At 41.0% G+C, this 25890-nt stretch overlaps 1 protein-coding gene across 8 annotated transcripts in view; it reads right to left on the reverse strand.

Annotated features, from left to right (window-relative positions):
• CTNNA3 (catenin alpha 3) overlaps window positions 1-25890 on the reverse strand; it is a 954554-nt gene that overhangs the window by 725038 nt on the left and 203626 nt on the right. For all 8 annotated transcript variants that reach the window (XM_054035487.1, XM_054035488.1, XM_054035489.1 and 5 more), the window contains 2 exons: window positions 24595-24858; window positions 5121-5324 (listed from right to left, as the gene is read on the reverse strand). In XM_054035487.1, coding sequence (XP_053891462.1) covers window positions 5121-5324; window positions 24595-24858 — 468 coding nt within the window. The remainder of the gene's footprint in view (window positions 1-5120; window positions 5325-24594; window positions 24859-25890) is intronic.

A 25890-nucleotide genomic window follows, 5' to 3' on the forward strand; every position in this document is an offset into this window, starting at 1 on the left:
TGTCTGTGTCTCTGTGCATATGGTGTGGACCGGAATCTATGTGGGTTGTAATACCTTCATTGTCTTCTCTTTGTCCTAGGAGTATAGATACCTAGGGACTTCAGAGTCACCCTTGAGTTTTTGAGGGTGTGCAGAGACTCATCCATTTTGGCTGATAAGAGTTTGGGCCCTTCAAATGGTAGGTCCTCCACTGTTGCTTGCACTTCTTTGGGGAAGTCAAAGAGATGCAGCCAGGATGCCCTTCTCATTACGGTGGCTGTAGATCGTGCTGCTGTATCTGTAGAATATAAGGCAGCTTGCAGTGCCGTCCTGGAGCTCAGTTGGCCCTCGGAAATGAGTGCACCGAATTACTCTTTTTTTCTCCTCAGGGAGAAATTCAATAAAATCTGATAATTTGCCATAATTTGTGTGGTTGTATTTAGCTAATAACGCCTCATAATTAGCAATTCTAAGGTGAAGCATCACTGAGGAATAAGCTTTTCGGCTATAGAGGTTGAGCCTCTTCCAGTCTTTGTCATACAGTGTATTTTTAAGATATGATTGTCTGCCTTTTTCATTGACAGCATCCGCTACCAGGGAGTTTGGTGTGGGATGTAAAAAAAGAAACTCTGTTACCTTTGCAAGGACATAATATTTCAGACCTCTTGCAGGTTGGAACAATTGTTGCAGGGGTCTGGCCAGATGTGTTTCACAGGTTCCATGATTGCATCATTCATGGGTAAAGAGATTTTAGATTATGCTGATGTTTGCCAGATGTCAACGAGCTTATATTGTGTCTCCTACACTTCCTCCAGTGAGATGTCAAGGGAATCTGCAACGCTCCTATAGAAATCCTGGAAATATCTAAAGTCACCCCCATGTTGTGAGGAGGGTGCATGATGGTGTTGTCCAGGGACGATGAAGAAAAATGAATTGTTGGTTCAACATCCTGGTCAGAGATTTCTTTGTTCTCCCATCATCTCTTCAGGGGGCTCAGATGGTCCCGGTACCGACGGCACAGGTGACTGCTGTGTACCCTCCCTGCGTGGGCTAAGAGGTTTGAGATGGTGTGCAGGATATGCCACCCATGGGCCCAATCTTGCCACTGTGGAGGGAAGGGCATAAGTGCCATCCATGGGTGCCCATACCACTGCTGTTCTTTGGCCCCTGTATAGTACCCCTTATGTGGCAGGGCCAGTTTGATCGTTTCATGGGTGGTGGAAGAGTGGTGCGAGGGTATGTCTCTCCCTCATCCTCACTCGAAAAAGGGGGAGCAGATGGTGGTGGAGTGGTGGGGCGGCTCGGTACCGATGGTGCTGTGGTGATCTCGGTGCTGAGAATGGGAGAGTCAGGTGTCGAGGACATCATGAGGTCTCTGGGAAGGAAGAATTGTGGTACCGACAGCCTTGGTGCCGTTGACATGGTAATGGTGGGTACCAGCTGCTGTGGAGCTGTTGTCTGTATGGGTGCATCTGTCAATTGCGCTATGCTGACAGGAGGTGGCAACATAGGCTGCAGTTGTTTTGATGTGCCTGGTGCAGAGTGTTGGGATGGCTCCGCCAGTGCCAAGGCATGGGGTTTCTGTTTCCCCTTGGTGCGTGCATTGGGGCTAGCTCTCTTGGAGTCTTTAGCTTTCACGCTACCCATGATACCGGAAGGTCCCGCTATCTTGGCTGTGAAGCTTGTCAGTGCTGTCGGTACCAATAAGGTCTCTTGGTTTGGGGAACACCGGCAGTGTATGCTTCTTAGCCACCTTTTTAGCTTGGTGGTCTGTCGCATGAGTCACAGACAAAGAAGAGCCCCTGACAGACGCTGCAGTCAGTGAACTGTGTCGCGGGGATGTCCATGCTTCTGGTTCAGACCACCGGCCAGAGAGACTTCTCCATGATCAGCAGTTTAAGCTGCAAGTCTCTGGCTTTCCTGGTCTGGGCTGTCAGTCTGTGACGATGAGGGCACTTTTGAGGCACATGTGGTTCACCTAAGCAGCAGACACACTGAGCGTGCCTACCCAATACTGGGATCGATAACCTACAGGTGAGGCAATGTTTAAAGCCCAGAGAATGAGGCATGCCCCTGAGGGCAGAGTTTCATCCTACCCCAAGAGGAAAACCAGGAGTAACGGTTCAACGAAAACCTATTTCTAGTCAGGAAACAAGGTGGGGTTTTTTTGTTTGTTTTAGGTATTTTTAATAAACAGGGACAAGTACATGAAAGGAGTTAACTATATAACAAAACTAGAATTAACAAAGGTATACTATGCTAACTAAGCTCTGAGGTGCTGCTGAATGCTCTGACTCATAGCCAAAGGAGATAGAGAAGGAACTGAGGGAGGGTTGGTCACACAGCGCCAGTTAGCTGCCTGAGGCAGTGCAAGACGGGGGCTGTGCATGTGTGACCCAACCAGGCACTGCTACCACAAACCTCCAATTATAAGCGCAGGTGCACTCAATACCTAAAGTGGAGCACCCACAGGGACATCACTCAAAGAAGAATAGAAACTTTTAACACAATATATAAAAATTGGGCATTTTATAGAAATAGACCCATTAAGGTGAAATAGCGTCAAAGATAGATGCAGAGTATGGATTAGTTCTAAGAAATGGAATATAATGGCATCAGAACACGAAGAATGAAGGCAGCTTTCCAAATTCTGCAATCAAACTAAAAAGACATCTTGCAAGAAAGTAAAGGGATTTCAACTTGAATATTGGGAAATAAAGGTAAGTACAATAGATTGAAAGATGTGTGTCTTTCATTCTAATCAGTTAATTAATTTGCCCACCTGCAGCAGAATTGCCTCTTTTTTTTTTAAGTTTTTTTAAAGATTAAACTGTACAAAATTCTTCCCTTCTTGTGGAAAAATATAGGCATTACTTCTGTAGGATTTACAGTGCTAAACAAGATGTCATTTTTATAATACAATTCTGCAGCAAATTTTACAGAAATAAGCCCCTATCCAGCAATGATATCTGCAATGGCAGATCCTTCTGCCATAAAGCCCTACTGAAATCAAAGTATCAAATCAGTGGGGCTCTGCACAGGCACACAAGTCTATTCCCCCAGAGCTCCTTGCCACACTGGGTCCCTTTCCTTGCAGTTTACTATGTGAGAACAGACAAAAGGGACCTTAATAATTTGAATAAGAGGCTGCTTCTATCATCACGTCCAGTAACAACAACAGGCCTCAACATAATTTCTGCAATAACGTTGAAAAGATAAAACACTGACAGAATTTTTCTTATCTTTTTATATTTAAACAACTCACTGAAGAATTATCTACAATAAATCACAAATTAACTCTAAGCTATTTTTAAGAGGGGTCACAAATGTTTTAAGATTACTTTAAATCTTTTGTGCATTTTACAATGATTATAGTTCAAATTGAGCTGAAGTAAGAAATATTGTATTTCTTACTCACGTTCAGAAAGTATTGCCAGAGAGGCTAACAGTTCGTTGTAGATTCAGACAAATTAATGCTGACGGTGAAAAGAATCAGAACTAAAAGTATCTTTATAGACTTCAAGCCTGAAATATCAAGTTGAATTCACAGACATTAATTTAATATTGCTGTAGATTTTCTCCAATTATAATAAATGACTAGAGGAAGAGATCAGCAAGTATAATCTCTGTGAGACTAATACACACCTGGGAATACAAAGATTTTCTTAAAGTTCTCTACTTTATTATCCTGAGGTTAAGACACACACACACACACACACACACACACACACACACACACACACACACACACACACACACACACACACACACACACACACACCAGAATGGCCTTAGATATGTCGACTAGCAGTACCTACAAAAAAGAAAACAATTTCAGCTCCATAAGGAGAAACAATCATCCCCTCAATGGACTGTGTCAGATGCATCATCTCAAAGTAGCTTTAGATAATATCAGTGTGTCTACTGAAAATGATTATGATGTTTCCAGAAGAAACCCATGATGTTAGTGCACTGTCCCCATATTAATGGTATCTGTCCTACCACCTTTATTTTTTGTGTCTGGTAGTGCACTTAGCTATGTATCAAACTAGTTACTCAGATCTAAAAATCAGTTTTTAAAAAAAAGTTATAAAAACTATCACTTTTTCAAAGATTTGCCACAGACACATTATAAAGCATGCTGGGCAATCAGATTTCTGGATTTACTCAACATTCCGTGCCCTAAAATTTTGCATTTAGAGGATCTCAACATGTACAGCTTGTTGTTCTTCTACTGATCAGTTATGAGTGCCTGAATGTTTATGTTAAGAATACATGGAAATGGATTACTCAGATTTTAACACAAAGCAAAACTTCATAAAATTTGCTGCATATTGTAGAAATAAGTAGAAAATCCTAGAATCCCAGTCCTCAAATTCTAAGAGACCACCAGGAAGTAAAATTATAAAGAAAATCCCCAGCATTCAAAGAAAAATAGTATCTCTGTGACACGTACATCACAGATAAAGTAATCTACATATCCCTCAGTTTCTGATATAAGATATTTCACAGTTTGCCTGGGACAGGATAAATCTTGCTCATTTTGAAGATGAATAATTGGCTTTCCCTGAGCGTACCAATGGAGCTGAGCAATACTGATTTTTCGTTTCAGTGGCTAAACCAAGAAATCTCAAGGGAGAAAAATTGTTTCAGGTCAACACGAAACAGGATTTTGTTTTGTTTTATTCATTTTGTTTCATTGTCGGGTGTTTTTTACTCTCTCTCTCTCCTTTGTTTTAAATGTACAGGGGGTAAAATTCTAAACAAAATGTCATTTCAAAATGGAAAATCAAACATTGTGTTTAGAAAACGTCAATTTGGGAAGGGGGAGGGAGTGCAGGCCAACTATTCACTGAATTAACCCAATTTTGCAAGTAGTTTCAGTCTACCTGAAACCGCATTTTTTGGTGAATAAACTATTCATCCACAAAATTTTACCCAGCCTTGTGTACCACATACATGCATGAGAACTACTACTTTTGGCACTCTAATAAATACATAAGTAGCCTGCATTATTAAAACTACAGTAAAAGGTCAAAAGGCACCGGTGATTACCAGACTGATTATACATAATGCATGGCAATGTAGAAAATGTGCTTTGAAGCACACACAAAAACAACAGGAAAGAACTGGTCACTTACATTATTCATGTATTCAGACAGAAGATCTTGGAGAGCTTGGCGGATGGCGTTGCACTCTGCGATTATTTGTTCTCGATGAAAGTCACGCGTGCAGGAAGAGTCAGCTAACAGTGCTGCCCCACTGATAATCCCTTCCAAACGTTTCTCTAGTGATGGCCTTATTTTTTCTTCATTCATTGTAAGTGGATCCAATATGATTAAACTCTAGAAAAAAATTAGAAATTTGGTCATCTCTTGCCTGGCTAACTGTAACATTCTATTTTCCAATCTTCCCTCTTACCACTACTTTGCCATTCAAATATATCCAAAATAATGATGCTCAAGGCATTTTCCCTTTCCACATTCACATCCACTATACCTACTTTGCATGGTGTCAAGAATCAGGGGGATAGCCGTGTTAGTCTGTATCTACAAAAACAAGACTCCTTGTTGTTTTTATACCTACCTTGTCCCTCAATATTTTCACTGACATCAAAATTCAAGATCTTCATCCTCACCTTTTGGATCATAAAGTCGCTCCCACTCCTACGTTACTGCTAGTTTCCTCCCCTCAAATAGCATTTCACCCTATTCTAGGTACTTATATGACCCCAATCCCTGTGATGTCTGAGCACATCACACACAATACTTAACGCATTCATACAAACCTCTGTGAGGTAAGGAAGTGCTAAAAATCCCATTTTACAAATGGGAAGCTGTGGCAGAGAGAGACTAAGTGTCTTGCCCAAGGCCACATTGGAAGTCTGTAGCCAGGCAGGGTACTGAATCCAGCCTCCTAAGTCTCATGCCAAGCCCTAACCACTAGATCATCCTTCCTCTGGAAGTTTTGCCATTGACTTAAATGGAGCAGAATTTCACCCTTTGTCTACCTAACTCCTCTTTCCCTTCAATTCCTTCCCTGAAACTCCTTTTTGTAGGGCCATTAGTCTTCCATTTCCTTACCCTCCCTTTTCCTGAACTGTTCCTTCACATGATGTGTTTGCCTTGTCTACTTTAGATTGTAAACTCTCAAAAGCTAGAAATTGCTTGTGTACGTTTATGGCACTATAAGTAATTTTAATACTATTATTTAATACTTAGTATCCTTCCACAATATTTTTTTTCCTGGACACAAGATTTTATATTAGTGGATTGTTTTTCATTTTAAAGCCTGGGGATGTTCAAAACCTCCCACGACTGCACTCTCAGAGATCTGGGTCTCCTCTGAATACAAAAAAGAAGCCAGCAGTGCTTGCCCACAGTTGAAAGATGCCATCTTGGATTATGTGAATGGATTCTGCTGATTTTAGAACACAGGTTACTAGTCTACTGATGTAATATATCTGGATTTTAGTAATGCTTTTGACATAAGCAAATTAGGAAAACGTGGTCTAGACAAGATGGATGCACAACTTGCTGAAAGACCATATTCAAAGAGTAGTTACCAATGGTTTGCTATCAAAGGGGGGATAGGGAAGAAGAGTGCCTACGGGGGTCGTGAAGGGGTTAATCTGGGGTTCAATACTATTCAATATTTTCATTAATGACTTGGAAAATAGAGTGGAGAGTATGCTTATAAAATGTGCAGATAATAACAAACAGGGAGGGTTTGCTAGCATTTTGGAAGACAGCATTAGAATTAAAAATGACCTTGACAAATTGGATATTTGATCTGAAATCACCAAGATGAAATTCAATAAAGACAAGTGCAAACTACTATGCTTAGGAAGGAAAAAAAATCAAATGGACAACTATAAAATGGATAATAAACAGCTAGGCAGTAGTATTTCTGAAAAGGATCTTGGGGTTTTAGTGGATCAGAAATTGAATGAGTCAAAAAATACGATGCAGTTGCAAAAAAGGCTAATATCACTCTGAGGCATATAAATAGGAACACTGAATGCAAGACACAGGAGGTAGTCCTCCTGCTCCACTCAGCACTGGTGAGGCATCAGCTGGAGTATTGTGTCCAATTCTGGACACCACACTTTAGGAAAGATGTGGACAAATTGGAGAGAGAGTCCAGAGGAGAGCACCAAAAATTATCAGGTTTAGAAAAACCTGGTTTATGAGGAAAGGTTAAAAAAACCTATGCACATTTAGCCAGGAAAAAAGATGACTTGGGAAGGGAATCCCGATAAATCTTCAAATACGTCAAGGGCTGTTATTAAGAGGACTGTGATCAATTGTTCTTCATGTCCAATGAAGGTAAGACAAGAAGTAACGAGCAAGGTAGATTTAGGTTTGATATTAGGAAAAACTTTTAACTATAAAAATAGTTAAGCACTGGAACTGGCTTCCAAGGTTGATTGCAGAATCCCCTTCATTTGATATTTTTAAAAACAGGTTAGACAAATACCTGTCAGGGATAGTCTAGTACACTTGTTCTGTCTCAGTGCTAAGGGTCAACTTGAGGACCTCTTAAGGTCATTTCCAGCCCTACATTTCTGTGATTCTGTGGGGGCAAAAATGCAGCATTGCCACTTCAAGAGGCTGAATGGGCAAACTGCAAAATATTAGCCTCTATTATTAGTCCTAATTTTTGTTCAACATTAGTCTTTTTGGGATGCTGGTAGCCTCTTACCAGCAAAGGCTAAATTGAGTACATGTTTAAAACAAAAGAACTACTATAAAAAAAAAACCTAGAGAAGAGTAGAGGCTGAAGCCAAGGTAAGTAAAATTGGTCTCCAGCCCAAATCAAGGAAATTAAGTCCAGACCCCTACTAAGAGCTTGAGCTTCTTAATCAAATTTGGTGTTTGAAAGGGGAAGTCATTACCTGTACTTATCCAACATGAGTCAGTCCACTTTTTACAGACTTTTAAAGGTGACCTATAAAAAGGGAAAGAGAACACTGGTCTACAATTTTTGAGAAGTCGTCTGCTTCAGAGATAAAATGTGCTATTTATTATGTATTTTGATGTGCTGAATTCAAATATGACAATTAAAACAACTGATTGGCTACTGTTTCTAAGATATTTAAGTTTTTACATTTTATGTCTATGTATATTGTGTAGATAGTAGAGTTTTAATCATAAATTGTAAACCTAGGTCTTTTCATGTGTTTATGGTTGCTTTACATGATAATATTTCACCTGTCCTGTTTATGTAACACTTTAAAAATCAGCAAAAGGGTTATATAAATAAAATTTATTATGACACAAAAGGCAAAAAACTATTCTGTACATAGTTTAGTCCTATTCAGTGTCTACTCGGCGCTTCTTGGCTTGTCTCCTGTATTCATTAAATGGAGCATCTCTTGTCACTGTCCAGCAATAGTCTGCAAGCATTGATGGGCTCCATTTGCCCTGATAGCGTTTCTCCATTGTTGCAATGTCCTGGTGAAATCGCTCGCCGTGCTCGTCGCTCACTGCTCCGCAGTTCGGTGGAAAAAAAATCTAGATGAGTGTGCAAAAAGTGTATCTTTAGTGACATGTTGCAACCAAGGCTTTTGTATGCCTTGAGGAGGTTTTCCACCAACAACCTGTAGTTGTCTGCCTTGTTGTTTCTGAGAAAATTTATTGCCACTAACCGGAAGGCTTTCCATGCCGTCTTTTCGTTGCCATGCAGAGCATGGTCAAATGCATCATCTCGAAGAAGTTCACGAATCTTAGGACCAACAAAGACACCTTCCTTTATCTTAGCTTCACTTAACCTTGGAAATTTTCCACGGAGGTACTTGAAAGCTGCTTGTGTTTTGTCAATGGCCTTGACAAAGTTCTTCATCAGACCCAGCTTGATGTGTAAGAATGGTAACAAAATCTTCCTTGATTCAACAAGTGGTGGATGCTGAACACTTTTCCTCCCAGGCTCCAATGACTGTCGGAGTGGCCAATCTTTCTTGATGTAGTGGGAATCTCTTGCACGACTATCCCATTCGCAGAGAAAACAGCAGTACTTTGTGTATCCAGTCTGCAGACCAAGCAAGAGAGCAACAACCTTCAAATCCCCACAAAGCAGCCACTGATGTTGGTCATAGTTTATGCACCTCAAAAGTTGTTTCATGTTGTCATAGGTTTCCTTCCTATGGACTGCATGACCAACTGGAATTGATGCAAAACATTGCCATTATGCAGTAAAACAGCTTTAAGACTCGTCTTCGATGAATCAATGAACAGTCTCCACTCATCTGGATCGTGAACGATGTTGAGGGCTGCCATCACACCATCGATGTTGTTGCAGGCTACAAGATCACTTTCCATGAAGAAGAATGGGACAAGATCCTTTTGACAGTCACGGAAACCCTAACATCACCTGCCAGGAGATTCCACTGCTGTAATCTGGAGCCCAACAGCTCTGCCTTACTCTTGGGTAGTTCCAAATCCCTGACCAGGTCATTCAGTTCACCTTGTGTTATGAGGTGTGGTTTAGAGGAGGGGGATGGGAGAAAATGTGGGTCCTGTGACATTGATGATTCAGGACCAGAAGTTTCATCCTCTTCCTCGTCTGACTCAAGTGAGAATGATTCTGGTGCATCAGGAACCGGCACTCCTTCTCCGTGGGGTACTGGGCGTATAGCTCATGGAAGGTTTGGATAATGCACAGTCCACTTTTTCTTCTTTGACACACCTTTCCCAACTGGAGGCACCCTGCAGAAGTAACAATTGCTGGTATGATCTGTTGGCTCTCTCCAAATCATTGGCACTGCAAAAGGCATAGATTTCCTTTTCCTGTTCAACCACTGGCGAAGATTTGTTGCACAAGTGTTGCAGCATATGTGTGGGGCCCACCTCTTGTCCTGATCTCCAATTTTGCAGCCAAAATAAAGATGATAGGCTTTCTTAACCATAGTGGTTATACTGCACTTTTGTGATGCAAAAGTCACTTCACCACAAACATAGCAGAAGTTATCTGCACTGTTCACACAAGTACGAGGCATCTCTGCTCACTTTGGCTAAACAGAAATGTGTCCCTGTGCAAAATCAAACACTGACAAATAAGAGCACAAGACTGTATGATTTCTAGAGATGATCTAGGACAATTTGTTCAGCAGAGTGATGTAAGCTTCGTTATGATTGCATCATCCATGACTTCTAGGAATAACATGATGCAATTCATATCATGTATGACACAATACCAGCTTCAGATTGCATCATTCATTGTTTTGCCTAAAAAGCAAGTACTGTCCAAACCCAGTCATTTTGGCTGCAGAGCCGTGTAATTGGGCTTCTTTTTGATATTTAACAAAGTCATGGAAGATTGTCATTTTTTCTGCTTATGTTTTACATTAGAAATTCATGTCGTCTTGACTGGAGAATTCTAAGAGTGGAGAAATAGTGATGTGATGGCATCACAAGATTAAAAACACCTAACTTTAATAACTAATGAATGATTTAGAGAAAGGAAGTCTGTTACCGATTCTCATATTCATTGAAAACATAGGAATGCTGAGCTACTTTTAGAAAGCTAGGAGATCCTCTAGCAAAACCAGGGAAAGCTAGACTTAATTTTCCAAATATTTATAAGGGATGGGGAGAGCAAGAAAAAAAACCACTAGGCCCTCTTTATGCAACTTTTAAAAGACTACCAGTATAATATTTTTAAAAACTGTTTTGCAGATCACCTTAAAAACAAATGTATTTTTGATCTACACTGGAATTCTGACCAGTCTAGGTCTTCCTCTTCTCACTGCACTAAAGTGAGCATTCAACTCACATTTCCCACAGCATAGAAATAGTGTAATATTCCAAATATGCTTTAAGCAATAAACCTCAAGCTCAAATATCATGCTCTAGTACTCTCAAGTTGCTCGAGAACGCTCATGGACTTGTGTCAATTCAGCTTTATCCCTTATTATTCATTAGCAGATATGAAATTTACTGAGCATGACCCCTCCATAACCTCAATACATAAAATAACTTGTTTAAAACAGTCCTAGGGGCTGCACTTTTCAGAGCCTTGGTATGTAGTTTATGTTCTGCTTTCCACCTGGAAATGAGAGCACATCACCCCAAGTCCTCACATCTTCATTGGTGTCCTGTTCATTTTAAGGGTGCTAGGTTGCACAGATCAGAACCAGAGGTAGGGTGTGTATACAGAGGCAGATCAAAGCTAACTTGCACTCTTGTATATTTGAGCAACAGAGGAGCTCTTTTCCTCACCTCTCCCTCCCATGATATCATCACAGAAGCTTCAAAAAATTTCAGAGAACCATTATCCCCCAAACACACACACACACACACACACACACACACACACACACACACACACGGAAATTCTGACCGTTGATTTTAATGTTTGGAAAGACTATCACTATTAGACTATCAATATTTGCAACAGTTGAAGTGAAGACCACATATTCAAAACTGTCAAAAAGTGGTTACTGCTATTGTATAGTTTCTGAGACTAGAGCCTAGAAAGTTATAACATCTGAAGCTAGATTTAACAATTTGTTTCAGTAGGTGACAGGATACAATGATGGATGGGATCATTTCAGTAGGTTTTATATGCATCCAATAGAGGCAACCATCAGTTAACTTGGAAAGTGCGAACTATGTAACTTTAGTTGATTTTTAAAACCAATGTCCTTCTGTTTAAATATACATAATAATATGGACAGGAATGTCTGTACAAATATGTGGTAAAGCATAAGACGCAATATTCTAATGATGAGGGAAGACCAGTGTTGTGTATCCAATGGCCAAAAATATTTCTAACGAGCTAATTTTCTTCTCAAGTTATAATCCTTACTGCAGCCCTTAATTATTTCCTAATTAAAAGAGAAAACAAAACTAAAGAGATACATATTGAAAATGTTGATCCTGCAGATGTTAAATTCACACAAACTTCAAAATATTAACTGATCTCAGACAGCTTAAACTTATCCTAATTCCATATGTCTGCAATACTCAATCATTTGCAAAGTGCTGTAAGGATGAAAAATCAGTACCTCACAACACTGGATTTTAAAGAGATCATGAGCTCAGTAAGCAACAGCCAAGAGACAAACATACATTGTAACAGTTATGATAGAGTCTCATTTGCTGATTGTAGTTACAGTGGGCAAATGATATCACCTCCTATAGATAAGGTTGCATACTCTTCTTCTTAAAATACTCTTTCCAGAATCTCAGAAATGTCAAAATCCACCATTTGGACTTCAAACTTCTATGTTTGTCCTATACTGAAGGAAATTCCTTTGGAAAGAATAGGTTAAATGCCTCCAGAAATTTTAATGACTTAAGAAAGAGGAAGAAAAACAAAAATCTCATTTTTCATTTTAGTAAAAATTCTAAGCATGTTTAAAAAGGCAATAGTAAGAATGAACATGTTATGAAATGTTAGGAAAAAATTAGTCATGATAAATTTGATAAAACTATACCTTACTAAAATACATCTTTGATTTTTCCCCTTGTCTCTCATTCCTAGACCTCTCTTCCTACACTCTTCCATATGTTGTTACTGCCTTAGCAGTCTATCACAGGCACCTCTTGAGCAGTAGGCCTAAGTAGGGATAAGGAGGTGCTGCTTCCGTTGTACAAGGCGCTGGTGAGACCTCATTTGGAGTACTGTGTGCAGTTCTGGTCTCCCATGTTTAAAAAAGATGAACTCAAACTGGAACAGGTGCAGAGAAGGGCGACTAGGATGATCAGAGGAATGGAAAACCTGTCATATGAAAGGAGACTAGAAGAGCTTGGGTTGTTTAGTCTGACAAAGCGAAGGCTGAGGGGGGATATGATTGCTATCTTTAAATATATCAGAGGGATAAATACAAGGGAGGGAGAGGAATTATTCCAGCTTAGTACTAATGTGGACATGAGAACGAATGGATATAAACTGGCCGTGGGGAAGTTCAGGCTTGAAATTAGACGAAGGTTTCTGACCGTCAGAGGGGTGAAATATTGGAACGGCCTTCCGAGGGAAACGGTGGGGGCGACGGACCTGTCTGGTTTTAAGATTAAGTTAGATAAGTTTATGGAGGGAATGGTTTAATGGTAAAACATAGTAGCCAAGGAAAACCAAGCAATGGTACGTAAATAGTATAATGGCCAACAAGGGTCAGGCTAGAGACTCTTGCCTACATGCTCGGGGTCTTATTGATCGCCATATTTGGGGTCGGGAAGGAATTTTCCTCCAGGGTAGATTGGCTGAGCCTCTGGAGGTTTTTCGCCTTCCTCCGCAGCATGCGGCAGGGATCACTAGCAGGAGGGTCTCTGCCGATTGAAGTCACTAAAACACAGGATTGGGGACTTCAACGGCAGAGTCCAGGGAAGGGTCTTGTGGCCTGCAGCATGCAGGGGGTCAGACCAGATGATCATAATGGTCCCTTCTGACCTTAAAGTCTATGAGTCTATGAGCCTAGCTTTACTAAAACAAAAAGTCACAGGTGCTTTATTTCTTGAGGGTTAAATTTAAAAAAAAATGTATTCATCCTTCCATGATCTAGGAAAGGATATTCCCAAAGCCTTTAAAAAAAATCAGGTTTCACACGAAGGGTTTCAGCATCTTGCCTGGTTCAGTCTAGGCACATGAGGTTTAATTCATCTAGCATCCACATCCAGTATATCTGTAGCTTTCAGCATTTAAATTGACTGCATAGCAATTCTAGTACACTGTTCTCAGCTTCCCAGTCTGACCATCTTGGTTTGAGTTGATAAGTTAACAGTTCTAATTCACAGATTTCAGCCTTACTAGCACATAAGCCTCCCACTCTTTCATAACCACCTGATTTAACAAACTCAGGAAAGCTGTTTTTATATGTCCTTTCCCCTGTCCTGATTGGACCAGACAGTGCTTTCCTCACCAAGCCTCACCTGGTTTTTCAGGGTCAAATCAAGACAATTAGTTTCTACTTATCCAGGCTAATTGTCATGGCAATCTCAACTAATTACCAGGTATCAGCACTCCACGCTTCTGGAACTCATTTAATTCCCAATGAAAGTGAAAAGGAACTAGATCAGCAAAATGCTGAAACATAACCAGACAAAGGTGGGGGAGGAGAACAAAGATGAGAATCAATCATACTACATTTGTATCCATTTACTCACTCAGTCATACCCACATGAACACAAGAGTTTTATAACTTTTATAAACTACAGAAACTTCTTAAAGAGGAAAAAACCTCCCCTAACCTCACAAACGCCCCAGACCACTCTAACAGACAATCCGAATTGCCAGTCAGCATCTTTGCTGCAATCCAAAGTGGGAACACAGCACACCACATTGGCAGTAGACCAAGACAGCTAAGTGGAATGCTAAAACCCATGAAGATTCTGATCTTGAAAATAACCTCTTTAAATCCCAGCTTTTGTCAGAAACATCTCAACTATGAAAAAGCACAGAGCCCTACAGAAAAAAAAAATTCTCAAGAACATGCATCTTGGGGAACATGTAGGGGCTTGACCTCCATGGGGATGTCCAGTACTTCTGAGCTACTCTCTGCATTTTCTCCCACGACTCTTAACAATTTGCTGTTTGCTCCTGTGCCAAGCTCTCCCAACTCCAATGTAGAAGTGGGGGTTTACAGTTTGGAATATGCATAAAATATTAATGTCGTCAGCATTATTCTATGAAGGGAAATTCCTGCAGCTTTAGAAAGAAATTATATCATGAACAAGAGCACACATACAAAATGGAAAATGACTGCCTAGGAAGGAGTACTGTGGAAAGGGATCTGGAGATCACAGTGGATGAAAACAAGCTAAATATGACTCAACAATGCAACACTGTGGCAAAAAAAAGCAAACATCATTCTGGGATGTATTAGTAGGAGTGTCGTATGCAAGACATGAGAAGTAATTCTTCCACACTGATTAGGCCTCAACTGGAGTACTATGTCCAGTTCTGGATGCCACATTTCAGGAAAGTTGTGGACAAATTGGAGAAAGTCCAGAGGAGAACAACAAAAATTATTCAAGGTCTAGAAAACATGGCCTATGAGGGAAGACCGAGTCTGGAGAAGAGAAGACTGACGGGGGACATGATAACAGTTTTCAAGTACATAAAAGGTTGTTACAAGGACAAGGGAGAACAATTGTTATCCTTAATCTCTGAGGGCTTAAACTGAGCAAGGGCAGTTAAGGTTGGACATCAGGAAAAACTTCCTGTCAGGGTGGTTAAGCAATGGAATAAATTGTCTAGGGAGGTTGTGGAACCTCCATTATTGGAGATTTTTAAGAGCTGGTTAGACATACACCTGTCAGGGATGGTCTAGATAATACTTAGTCCTGCTTTGAGTGCAGAGAAATGGACTAGAAGACCTCTCAAGGCCCCTTCCAGTCCTACGATTCTATGATTCATCAAAAATCAGCTATATTTAACGCAGTGACAACAGTTAAGTATCATTCTACTTTTGAGGAAATTGAGGAAATGTACTATAACTAATTGAATTTATATGGTAAGAAGTGTCATGAGGGACCCTAAAATGCTGGGAAAACTAACCTTTCAGCAGTTACCCCTACAGACCGTGTGAATGAAAAATTTAAAAAGCAGCACCTAGACAGTTTTCAGAAGTGAGATCTATGTTTTTCTGCATCACAGATGTTTAATCACTGCCTTACCTAGGTTATAATTACTCTGATTGCTTATGTAGGCAATGCCCACCACAGCATGAGAGAGAAAGGAAAAAGCTTATACTTTGATAACTAGCATACTAATAGGGGTTTTGCAAATTGCATACACAATTAGTAAATAATGTTTAAATATTTACTGATTTATTATATAGAGGTAATTCACTTATAACAAATTGTTGATTTCCAACTAATATATACTGAACCATTCAATTGTGAAATACAAATAGCCATTTTGCTAGTGCAACATTTGCACTACCTTTTGAATAATTCAAAGAACCCTACCTTCATTAGTCTGGGAGCCTTCCTTCCAGGTTGGGAAACACTGCTTTAGCCCCCCTTAGGAAGTGAGAATAGGAGAAGCCCATACCTCCCCTCTACTAGGGATTGGTAGATTTGTGGAATCCAACACTCCTCTCTTGTTTTCTAATTGAGCTAAGTATTAGAGAAGTCGATAAGACTGACTAGCCCTGGAACACAGTGATCTACTGTGAGAGTGAGAAAAAGGTCTGGTGCCTTTAAATAAAGCTTTTCTCCCTTCCCATGGAGGTATAGCTAGCAAATAGGAAGACCTCTGGCCTGCAAACTATTGGTGAAGTGATCTACATTAAGGGGGAGAGTAAGAAACCTTGAATGCAGGGGGCTTTGTGTGGACAGTGGGAAGAAAAGGTTTAGTGGCTCCTTCAAGTCAGCCAAGCTAATTGTTGGGACCTTCTTTTAGCAGGTGTCCAGGGCAGGTACTCAAACCACAGAGGATTTGGTTCCCTGATAAACCAGAATTGCAAGTAGACTTAGGGGAAGGCATCCCCTAAGGAAGCATGATTGTGGCTCCCTATGTCTGATATTGCAGGGAGATAAGTTCCTCCACCCCATCTCCCCTTATCCCTCAAACAAGAGGAGGGCAGTAGGAACCCAACAACTAGCTGGAACTGGAAGGGGAGGGCTGAAGGCAGCCTTCCCAAATAGGTGGAAACAATTAAGGAACGACTAGACCTGCACTGTACAACTTATTACCTAATATTATCCAGGTGAGTTAATAAAGCTAATAAATCTAATTAAACCATATCCCTGGTGTATTGTCTTTCTTACTGCATGGCTGGGACAATGGGTGCCTTTAAATAACAAAGCTTTTCCCCTCTTCCCATGTGGATACAGAAAGCAAATAGGAAGACGTCTGGCCTGCAAACTATTAAGCTAGTTATTTGATGGGTGAAGCTCTGTTTGTATTATGTACTGTATTTTGTATTTTGGAGGGTGAACTTAATCTGCCATTTTGATATTTTAGAGTTTCTCTAATGTGAATAATTTCACTGGCACTTTATTTTTCTTTTACACAATAGTGTCAAGTCTCCTGGACTATTCTCAGTGGATGCCCCAGTCTCCTCAATACTGCACCTGCTCTTTCCCACGACACCTTTACAATGGAATGGGCACATGGCGCTGAAATTGTGACTCCACTAAAATCAATGGAAAAACTCCCATTAACTTCATTGGGCCAGAATTTCACCCAGAGACTTCAGTCACGGCCTCCGATATTGTCTAGAAAATTTTTCAACAGAACTAAATCAAGAACTCTCCAACTAAATGTTGAACAGTAGAACTGTTCCAAATTTTGTAATAAATCATTAAGCCCTCTGAACAAATAGCTACCTTACTTGCCATGAAAACACTAAAGAACTTTAAGCAAGTGGAAACTCAAACCTTTCTACTTCTTGCCAAGCATCTTGAGCTGTGTCAAACCTGAGGGTTTGATTATGCCACACGTCAAATGGAAAATAGTAAATATTACAACTAGCAAAAGCTGCATGTTAATGTACATGGGTAAAGAAGTGTATATAATATGTGGGTACGTGGGACAGGGGATGATTACTTTTCAGAAGCCATGGGAGACTTCGCCACATTAGCTAGTACTATTTTTGATGAGAAAACTTCACAATCCTATTAACAATTTGCCAGTCAGATGGAGTTATTCTTGTCAATAAGAGTAATGAGTAATAATTTACTAGTTCTGGTCTGAGTTTTCAGTCTGTTACTTTCTCTCTGTGAAATGAAACTGCTGTGATCCCCACCAACATATAGGTGCTCGCTCATAAATACAGCCACAATGAATTGATGATGATGATCTATCTGCAAAACTAGCATATGCCAGTTCACTAGATTATGATACATTTGGAGGAGGACGCAGGAGAAAGCACTTGCTGGTGAGGAATTTCTGCTAAATCTTTTTTTGTGTCCTCTTCTTTTGTTTCTGTACTTTTGCTCTTTTGCGCTATTGAGAGGTAAATACTATATTATCACTATAACTTGATATAGTAATTTTAAAGCAGTACAGCCGGGTCCAGTAACACTGAAATAACAGTTCAGAGAGACTATGGCATATTGGTCTACTTAATATATCTATCTCTAAATTTACAAAAACATATTTCCCTGAAAGTTAATAAGTCTAAACTAACTTTTGATAAAAGCTACTGCTTACCAAAAGAGCTGTAAGGAGGTATTGTATAAAATTAACCTTTAAATACAGAATCCAGAAATGTGGTCAAGACAAAGTAGTTGTCAAGTATCCTAAGTATTCAAAGCGTTTATTCAGCTAAGTGCATTATGGCTCTTCTAAGCATGGATAACAGTGAGCACCACCATAGCCAAAAGATGACAAAAAGTCAAAAATAGAAACTAATCTCGTTGAGTGCTGCAGTTTCCTTATATTGTTTGTGCATGCAAATATATAATTCCACATAGGCCTCAAGAAGGCAAAGGTGTTTAAACTGGAGAAGTATTTTTGTATTTATGAAAAAAGGTAGTGTGATATAGTCAAGGGAGGTCTAGTTAATTCTTTGCAACATAGAGTTTATGACATGGCACTTCTGACAATACTGCTTCTATGCTATTTGATCATTTTCTTAATTATAATAAATAATGTTGTAAATATTTTTCAAACTTCAGTGCCTAAACCAAGGCACTTAAATAAAAATGACCTGATTTTCAGGAGTAATAAGCACCCACATTTCCTACTGTCTTTAGGGGAATGTTGGGTGCCCACAGTGACAGATAATACAATCGCACGCAATGTATTTGGGGACCATATTGTATTATGCTGTGTGTGATTGTGTTCTACTCCATGCAGGAGGGGTTACCACAGCTCCCACAGGAATTAAATACGCTGGGAGGTGATTAAAGTCAATCACTGAAACTAAACAGTTTCAGAGAGGTACCACCCCATGGAGTGGTTTGCAGATACTGGTTCCAGGTGTTTGCCTGCCAACTGCAATACACCTCTACCCCAATATAACATGACCCGATATAATACGAATTCAGATATAATGCGGTAAAGCAGTGCTCCAGGGGGATGGGGATGCGTACTCCGGTGGATCAAAGCAAGTTTGATATAACGCAGTTTCCCCTAAAACGTGGTAAGATTTTTTGGCTCCCGAGGACAGCGTTATATCGGGGTAGAGGTGTATCTCTCCTCCTACAACATCCTGACTCCTAAATGGGCTTCAGACGTGGGATGGCTTGACACAGAGAAAACATTGCTACTGCTGGCATTGCTACTTTCTCCAGTGCACTGACAGAGGCTAAGCTGCAGAATGGCCTGACAACATACTCAGAGTAAACCAATAGAGCCAAATGCTCATAGAGAAGCAACTTCGAAGTATGGGGGAAACAGAAGGGATTCCTTCTCATAGCAGACCTCTTAAGTTCCGGTTATGTAATGATATCTAAATGATCTGATGATCCGTATCATACTTGAATGAATGGCTACAACATTCACTTATAAATCAAGAATTTAAATATTGGGATGCATCTGAAGAAGTGAGGTTTTTTACCCATGAAAGCTTATGTCCAAATAAATCGGTTAGTCTTTAAGGTGCCACCGGACTCCTTGTTGTTTTTGTGGATACAGACTAACACATCTACCCCCTGATACTAAACAAAAGAAGTGACTCATGCAAAAGGATTCTGGTTGTGGTTTTAATTCTTCCAATAATTTAATCAGATATGTATGCTTTCTTCAACAGTGTAGAGAAGCTCAAAAGAACAGGCAATATTTCCCAGGCAGGTGTAAGACAAAGGATACATAATGGACTGTTTTTACCTTGATCAATTCAGAGGTAGTGGCAGGTAGAAGAGTCAACATAAACAAACCAGAACCTCCAAAAGTAGACAGATTGAGCAGCTACAGTACAGATTTGCTAATGTGTCTTGCCTGAAAGTCTTTTTCTGCTACTGAATTAATGCAGTGAGCAAAACAAGTTTAAAAAGAAAATGAGTATTTAAATTGGATGGTTAGGCCCAAATTCTCTGATTCGTTGAGCTTCTGCTCCATGCAAAAGAAAGATTGGAGCAATGTGAAAGCTGGCTACAGCACCCTGAGGTTCTGAGCAAATTTGTCCAATCCTGAGCCCTGGTGTACATTCAAGCAGCCTTTGGGCTTCTCTAATTTTTGCCACCTGTGTGTGGTTTCTAAGAGACTCCATCCCAGTTGCATTGCACTCTGGACACACCCTATATGCTGAGACCAGGTGGTGGGTGACGAGGTTGGCTCAGGAAACAGACATAGTGGCTCTGCAACAGCTGTGAGCTCCCCTACACTCTGGTGATGCAAAGGCCCTGAGAAGGCATTGAAGAATCTGGCCCTGCATGTTCTTTTAATACAGTTTTCAACATGTAATTATTAGGGCTGTCAATTAATCACAGTTATCTCATGCAATTAACTCAGAAAAATTAATCACTATTAATCGCATTTACAACAATAGAATACCAATTGAAATTTATTCAATATTTTTGGATGTTCTTCTATATTTTCAATATTGATTTCAATTACAACACAGAGTACAAAGTTCACAGTGCTCACTTTATATTATTTTTGATTACAAATATATGCAATGTAAAAATGATAAACAAAAGAAAAAGTATTTTTCAATTCATCTCATACCATTACTGAAGTGCAATCTCTTTATAGTGAAACTTACAAATGCAGATTTTTTTTGGTTATATAACTGCACTCAAAAACAAATCAATGTAAAACTTTAGAGCCTACAAGTCCACTCAGTCCTACTTCTTATTCTGCAAATTGCTAAGACAAACAAGTTTGTTTACATTGATGGGAGATACTGCTCCCTGCTTCTTACTTACAATGTCACCTGAAAGTGAGAATAAGCATTTACATGGCACTCTTGTAGCTGGTGTTGCAAGGTATTTAAATGCCAGATATGCTAAACATCTGTATGCCCCTTCATGTTTCGGTCACCATTCCAGAGGACATGCTTCCATACTGATCCTCGTTAAAAAAATAATTTGTCAATTAAATTTGTGACTGTATTCCTTGGAAGGATAATTGTATGTCTCCTACTCTGTTTTACCTGCATTCTGTATATATTTCATGTTATAGCAGTCTTGGATGATGACCCAGCACATGTTCGTTTTAAGAACACTTTCACAGCAGATTTAACAAAACGCAAAGAAGGTACCAATGTGAGATTTCTAAAAATAGCTACAGCACTCGACTCAGGGTTTAAGAATCTGAAGTGCCATCCAAAATCTGAGAGGGACGAGGTGTGGTGCATGCTTTCAGAAGTCTTAAAAGAGCAACACTCTGATGCAGAAACTACAGAACCCGAATCATCAAAAAAGAAAATCAACCATCTGCTGGTGGCATCTGACTCAGATAATGAAAATGAACAAATGTCAGTCCACACTGCTTTGGATCATTATCGAGCAGAACCCGTCATCAGCATGGACGCATGTCCTCTGGAATGGTGGTTGAAGCATGAAGGGACATATGAATCTTTAGCGCATCTGGCACGTAAATATCTTGCAATGTCAGCCACAACAGTGCCATGCAAATGCCTGTTCTCATTTTCAGGTGACATTGTAAACAAGAAGCAGGCAGCATTATCTCCTGCAAATTGTAACCAACCTTGTTTATCTGAGTGATTGGCTGATCAAGATGTAGGACTGAGTGGACTTGTAAGCACTAAAGTTTTATATTGTTTTATTTTTAAATGCAGGGGGTTTTGTACATAATTCTACATTTGTAAGATCAATTTTCATGATAAAAAGATTGCACTACAGTACTTGTATGAGGTGAATTGAAAAATACATGTTTTTGTTTTTTTACACTGCACTGCAAATTTGTAAAAAAATAAATATAAAGTGAGCACTGTACACTATGTATTCTGTGTTGTAACTGAAATTAATATACTTGAAAATGTAGTAAATATCCAAAAATATTTAAAATAAATGGTATTCTATTGTTGTTTAACAGCACAATTAATTCATTAATAATTTTTATCACTTTTATCAATTTTTTAATCACTTGACAACCCTAGTAATTATTAAGAATTAAACATTATTAGTCTATGTTTAATTATGAATGTCATTGGAGTTCTATGGAGTTTATTGTGGAATTCTTGATACACAAGGATTTAGTAATAATGGTGGGACTATTTTTTAAAATTTCCCCAGTACAGAAATGCTAAAGGGGGAGCAATTATTTCCAAGACATACTGCATGGTTCAATGGCACCTACTGACATTATTAGTCAGATCATTCTGTTGCCTCTACAATTAAAGCCATTATCTTATGTTATGCAGCATCTCTCAAATGCAGCTCACCAGACCAGCTGAATTCAGACGTACAGTGGTGCTGGGATACTTCAGTGTTAGACAGGAAGGGTCTGTCACCCATTCAGAAGTTATCCCTATCTCCTGATAACAAAACAACACAGAACATTGTCATTCTGGCTGCAGAATTAGAGCCAAACTGTGCAAGTTGGAGCACCCCTGTTAACATTATGGGAAGTGAGAGCACCTTTCAGGATCAGGCTCATAACGCAGAGCTAGTGACTCTTTACTAGAGGGAAAGTGTGTGCAGAGGGTAAATTCAAGCACCAGAAGGAATTCTAACAACATTATTACTATTATACCTTGCTCTTATATAGCATTTTCATCAGTAGATCTCAAAGTGCTTTACAAAGGAGGTCAGTATCATCATGCCCAATTTAGGTATACTGAGGCACAAAGAGGAGAAGGGACTTGTCCAACATCAATCAGCAGACCAATGGCAGAGCCAGAACTAGAACTCTGGTCTCCTAACATCAAACAGATCAGGTCAGAGCCAGACATGCAAAGGGGAAACCTTACTCAGATGATTAAGACTTGTTTGGGAGAAGAGAAAGATGGGACTTTCCTCAAATATATTCTTAACTGCTGAAAACAGAAACACAATTTTTGTCTAACCATATGAATCACATTATGTCTGTTCATTAAACAGTTTGCAGAGTCATTGTAGCTGTGTTGGTCCCAGGATGATCTGAAGAAGAGCTCTGTGTGGCTCAAAAGCATGTCTCTTTCACCAACAGAAGTTGGTCCAATAAAAGATATTAATTTAACTACTTTGTCACTGTTCATTAAATGACGTTGACAGAAAAAGAGCATAATTCAAATCCAGGGCTGGTGCAAGGATATTTTGCGCCCTAGGCGAAACTTCCACCTTGCGCCCCCCCTCCGGTCTGGGGAGCCAGGACCATCCCTAGCTATTTTGGTGCCCTATGCAGCCCCCCCCTGCGGGCCTCTATGGGAGGGGGGGGCTGGCCCCAGGTCTCCGTGGAGGATGGGGGAGAAGGGGCTGGCCACTTCCTGCAGGAAGTGGAGTGACCCAGACCCAGCCTGCTCCGCTCCCCTGGCTCCCAGCCGCGCCGCCGGCGAGTGCGGGGGGGGGGCAGTTCCCCCCCCCCAAAAGCCTGGGAGTCAAGGGAGCGGAGCAGGCTGGGGCTGGGTAACTCCACTTCCTGCAGGAAATAGCCAGCCGCCTCCCCTCCCTCCCCCCCGTGGAGGCCTGGGGCCCCAGCCTGGGAGCCAGGGGAGTGGAACAGGCTGGGGCTGGGTCGCTCCACTTATCATGTGGTGAGTACAGGGTCGGGCCTGGCTGCAGTCTTCAGGGGAGCGTGGGCGGGACTGGGGTGGAGTGGGGGTGGGAAGAGGCGGGGTTGGGGCGGAGCAGAGGTGGGGGCCATGGAGAAGAGCCAGGGAACCCCCACTGCGGCAGCTCCCAGCTCTGCGGTGCCCCCCCTGCGGCAGCTCCCCCCCTCCACCCTGCGGCACCCTCCCGCCGCAGCTCCCTGCCCCCCTCCGCCCTGCGGCAGCTCCCCACCCCAGCTCACCTCTGCTCTGCCTTCTCCCCTGAGCACACCGGCGCCGCACCACTTCTCCCGCCTCCCAGGCTTGCCGCGCCAATCAGCTGTTTGGCGCGGCAAGCCTGGGAGGGGAGAAGAATTAGAGCGGGGGTGCCGTGCTCAGGGGAGAAGGCGGAGTGGAGGTGAGCTGGGCCGGGAAGCGGTTCCCCTGCATGTCCCCCCCCCCCCCCGTTACTTGCTGCGGGCAGCCTTCCCCATGTCCCCCTGCCCCAGCTCACCTCCACTCCACCGCCTCCCCTGAGGAGCTCTTTTTGGTGCCCCCAACCACTTGGCGCCCTAGGCGGCCACCTAGTAGTTGCACCAGCCCTGTTCAAATCCTAAACTTCAATTATGTGAATCATATGTGACGGCATTAGGACAGAATCTTTTATTCCAATACACTGGTTAAAATCCAGCTTAGGCCAGTGATAACCAAAATTGTATTCACCTGATAACTGGTTAGTGGCATTTATAAAATGGGCTTATTCCAGTTTCTGTCCTATGTGTGTTCACCCCTTCCATCAGCAACTCAACAAGAACTAATTAGCACCCTTTCTGGCAGTGTCTGAGAATCCAAAAACTAAACAGGCTTGGAGACCTAACCACCACCTCATCTGCAGGAAGTGGTCCCACCAAGGTCAGGGTTGATGCACCTTATGGGAAAGCTTGCATTAATATTGTCCACACTGAATAAACAGAACTTCAGTTTCTAATGCTTTCAATGTCACTTTAGCCAGCACTACCTTCATTTAAAATAAATTAATTCATTCTCCAGTGTACGGTGTGTTGGTACATGTTTACATATATACCTACCTCAAGCTCATCAAGTGCACTTCCTAGCATAGCTGAATGAGACGTAGGATGAACCCTTTGATTACTAATTCCTTGAGAAGCATTAGAAATGACATTGAGAGCGCTCTGTATTTCATTGCAAATTGAGTCCTTGCTGGCTATGAGAGATGCAACATCTGAATGTTCCAAACAAGCTGAACAAATTGAATGTAGAAGAGACGAATTTTCCTTCAGAGAAGCACGTGCTGCTGCAATTTCATCTCGTTGATTGCTAGATTTCAAATCCTGCCAGGAAAAGAAGAGTTTTTAAAGCACACTAAAATTGACAAGTAATGTAAAACCAAATTAGTCCATTCTGTACTATATTTGCTAAAGGAAACAGTGAATTAAATTTCAACAAAGATTGATTTACTATAACTTTCTTTTGCAGCACTTTATTACTTATTTTTAAAATAAGATGAAATTTAGATGAAAGCAGAAATTAAACTGAGGGAAAGGAAGAGGAACAGGAAAAAAAAACAGGATTTTTAGAATAGTTGAAGCCCCTGCTTCCAGCCTCGGTTCCTTCAAACTGTGGGCAGAAGAGTGAACTGAAAGACACAAGAATGAGTGGGAAAATGAGAAGGAAGTTGCTGACAGCCTGAAATTCAATTGACGTCAATAAGGACCTGTCACAGGGTGGCTGGCCCCATAAACTGAAGGAGGTCCAGTGTCCCTGTGCCAGAACAAGTGCTCCCAGTTGGGCTAATTTAGGGGACGGGGCTGCACCTGGAGCTATAAGGGGTCAAAGAGTGACCGAGTGAGAGACAAAGCTACAGAACACAAAAAAGCAGGACCCTCAGACTCCCCTGGGAGGGGAGGCAGCAAAAGTCTGAGATGTAAAAGGAGAGCTGAGGAACTGTTTAAGTTTGGACAATAAAACTGCCTAAAAAAGACTGTGGGGGCAGCAGAGAGTCCTTGGCAAGCTGAGGAGAAGCCCTGCCTCATGACAGAGCCCTTCCATTGGCATTGCATCTAAATGTATTATCTTAAAAAAAAAAAAAATACAGTAGCCACTTCATTACTCATCAGATGATGGCTGGAAAATGGCACTTTCAGTATTGAATAAACAGGGCCCTTGTTCCAGCCTATATTTTTGTGGAGGCCTGGGGGATCACCAAACCAGATCTTGCTTCCTCAGGATATTTTGGAAGACTCAGGGGCAAAGCAACAGAGAGGGAGCCTTAAACAGAGCAGATCACTGCTTCCCTCACTGATCATTTGCTTAGGATAAATTGAACTATTGTGTAATATGTCTTTTTAATCATCAGTAAGCCA

Source organism: Malaclemys terrapin, chromosome 7 (assembly GCF_027887155.1).
Source record: "Malaclemys terrapin pileata isolate rMalTer1 chromosome 7, rMalTer1.hap1, whole genome shotgun sequence".
NCBI lineage: Eukaryota > Metazoa > Chordata > Testudines > Emydidae > Malaclemys > Malaclemys terrapin.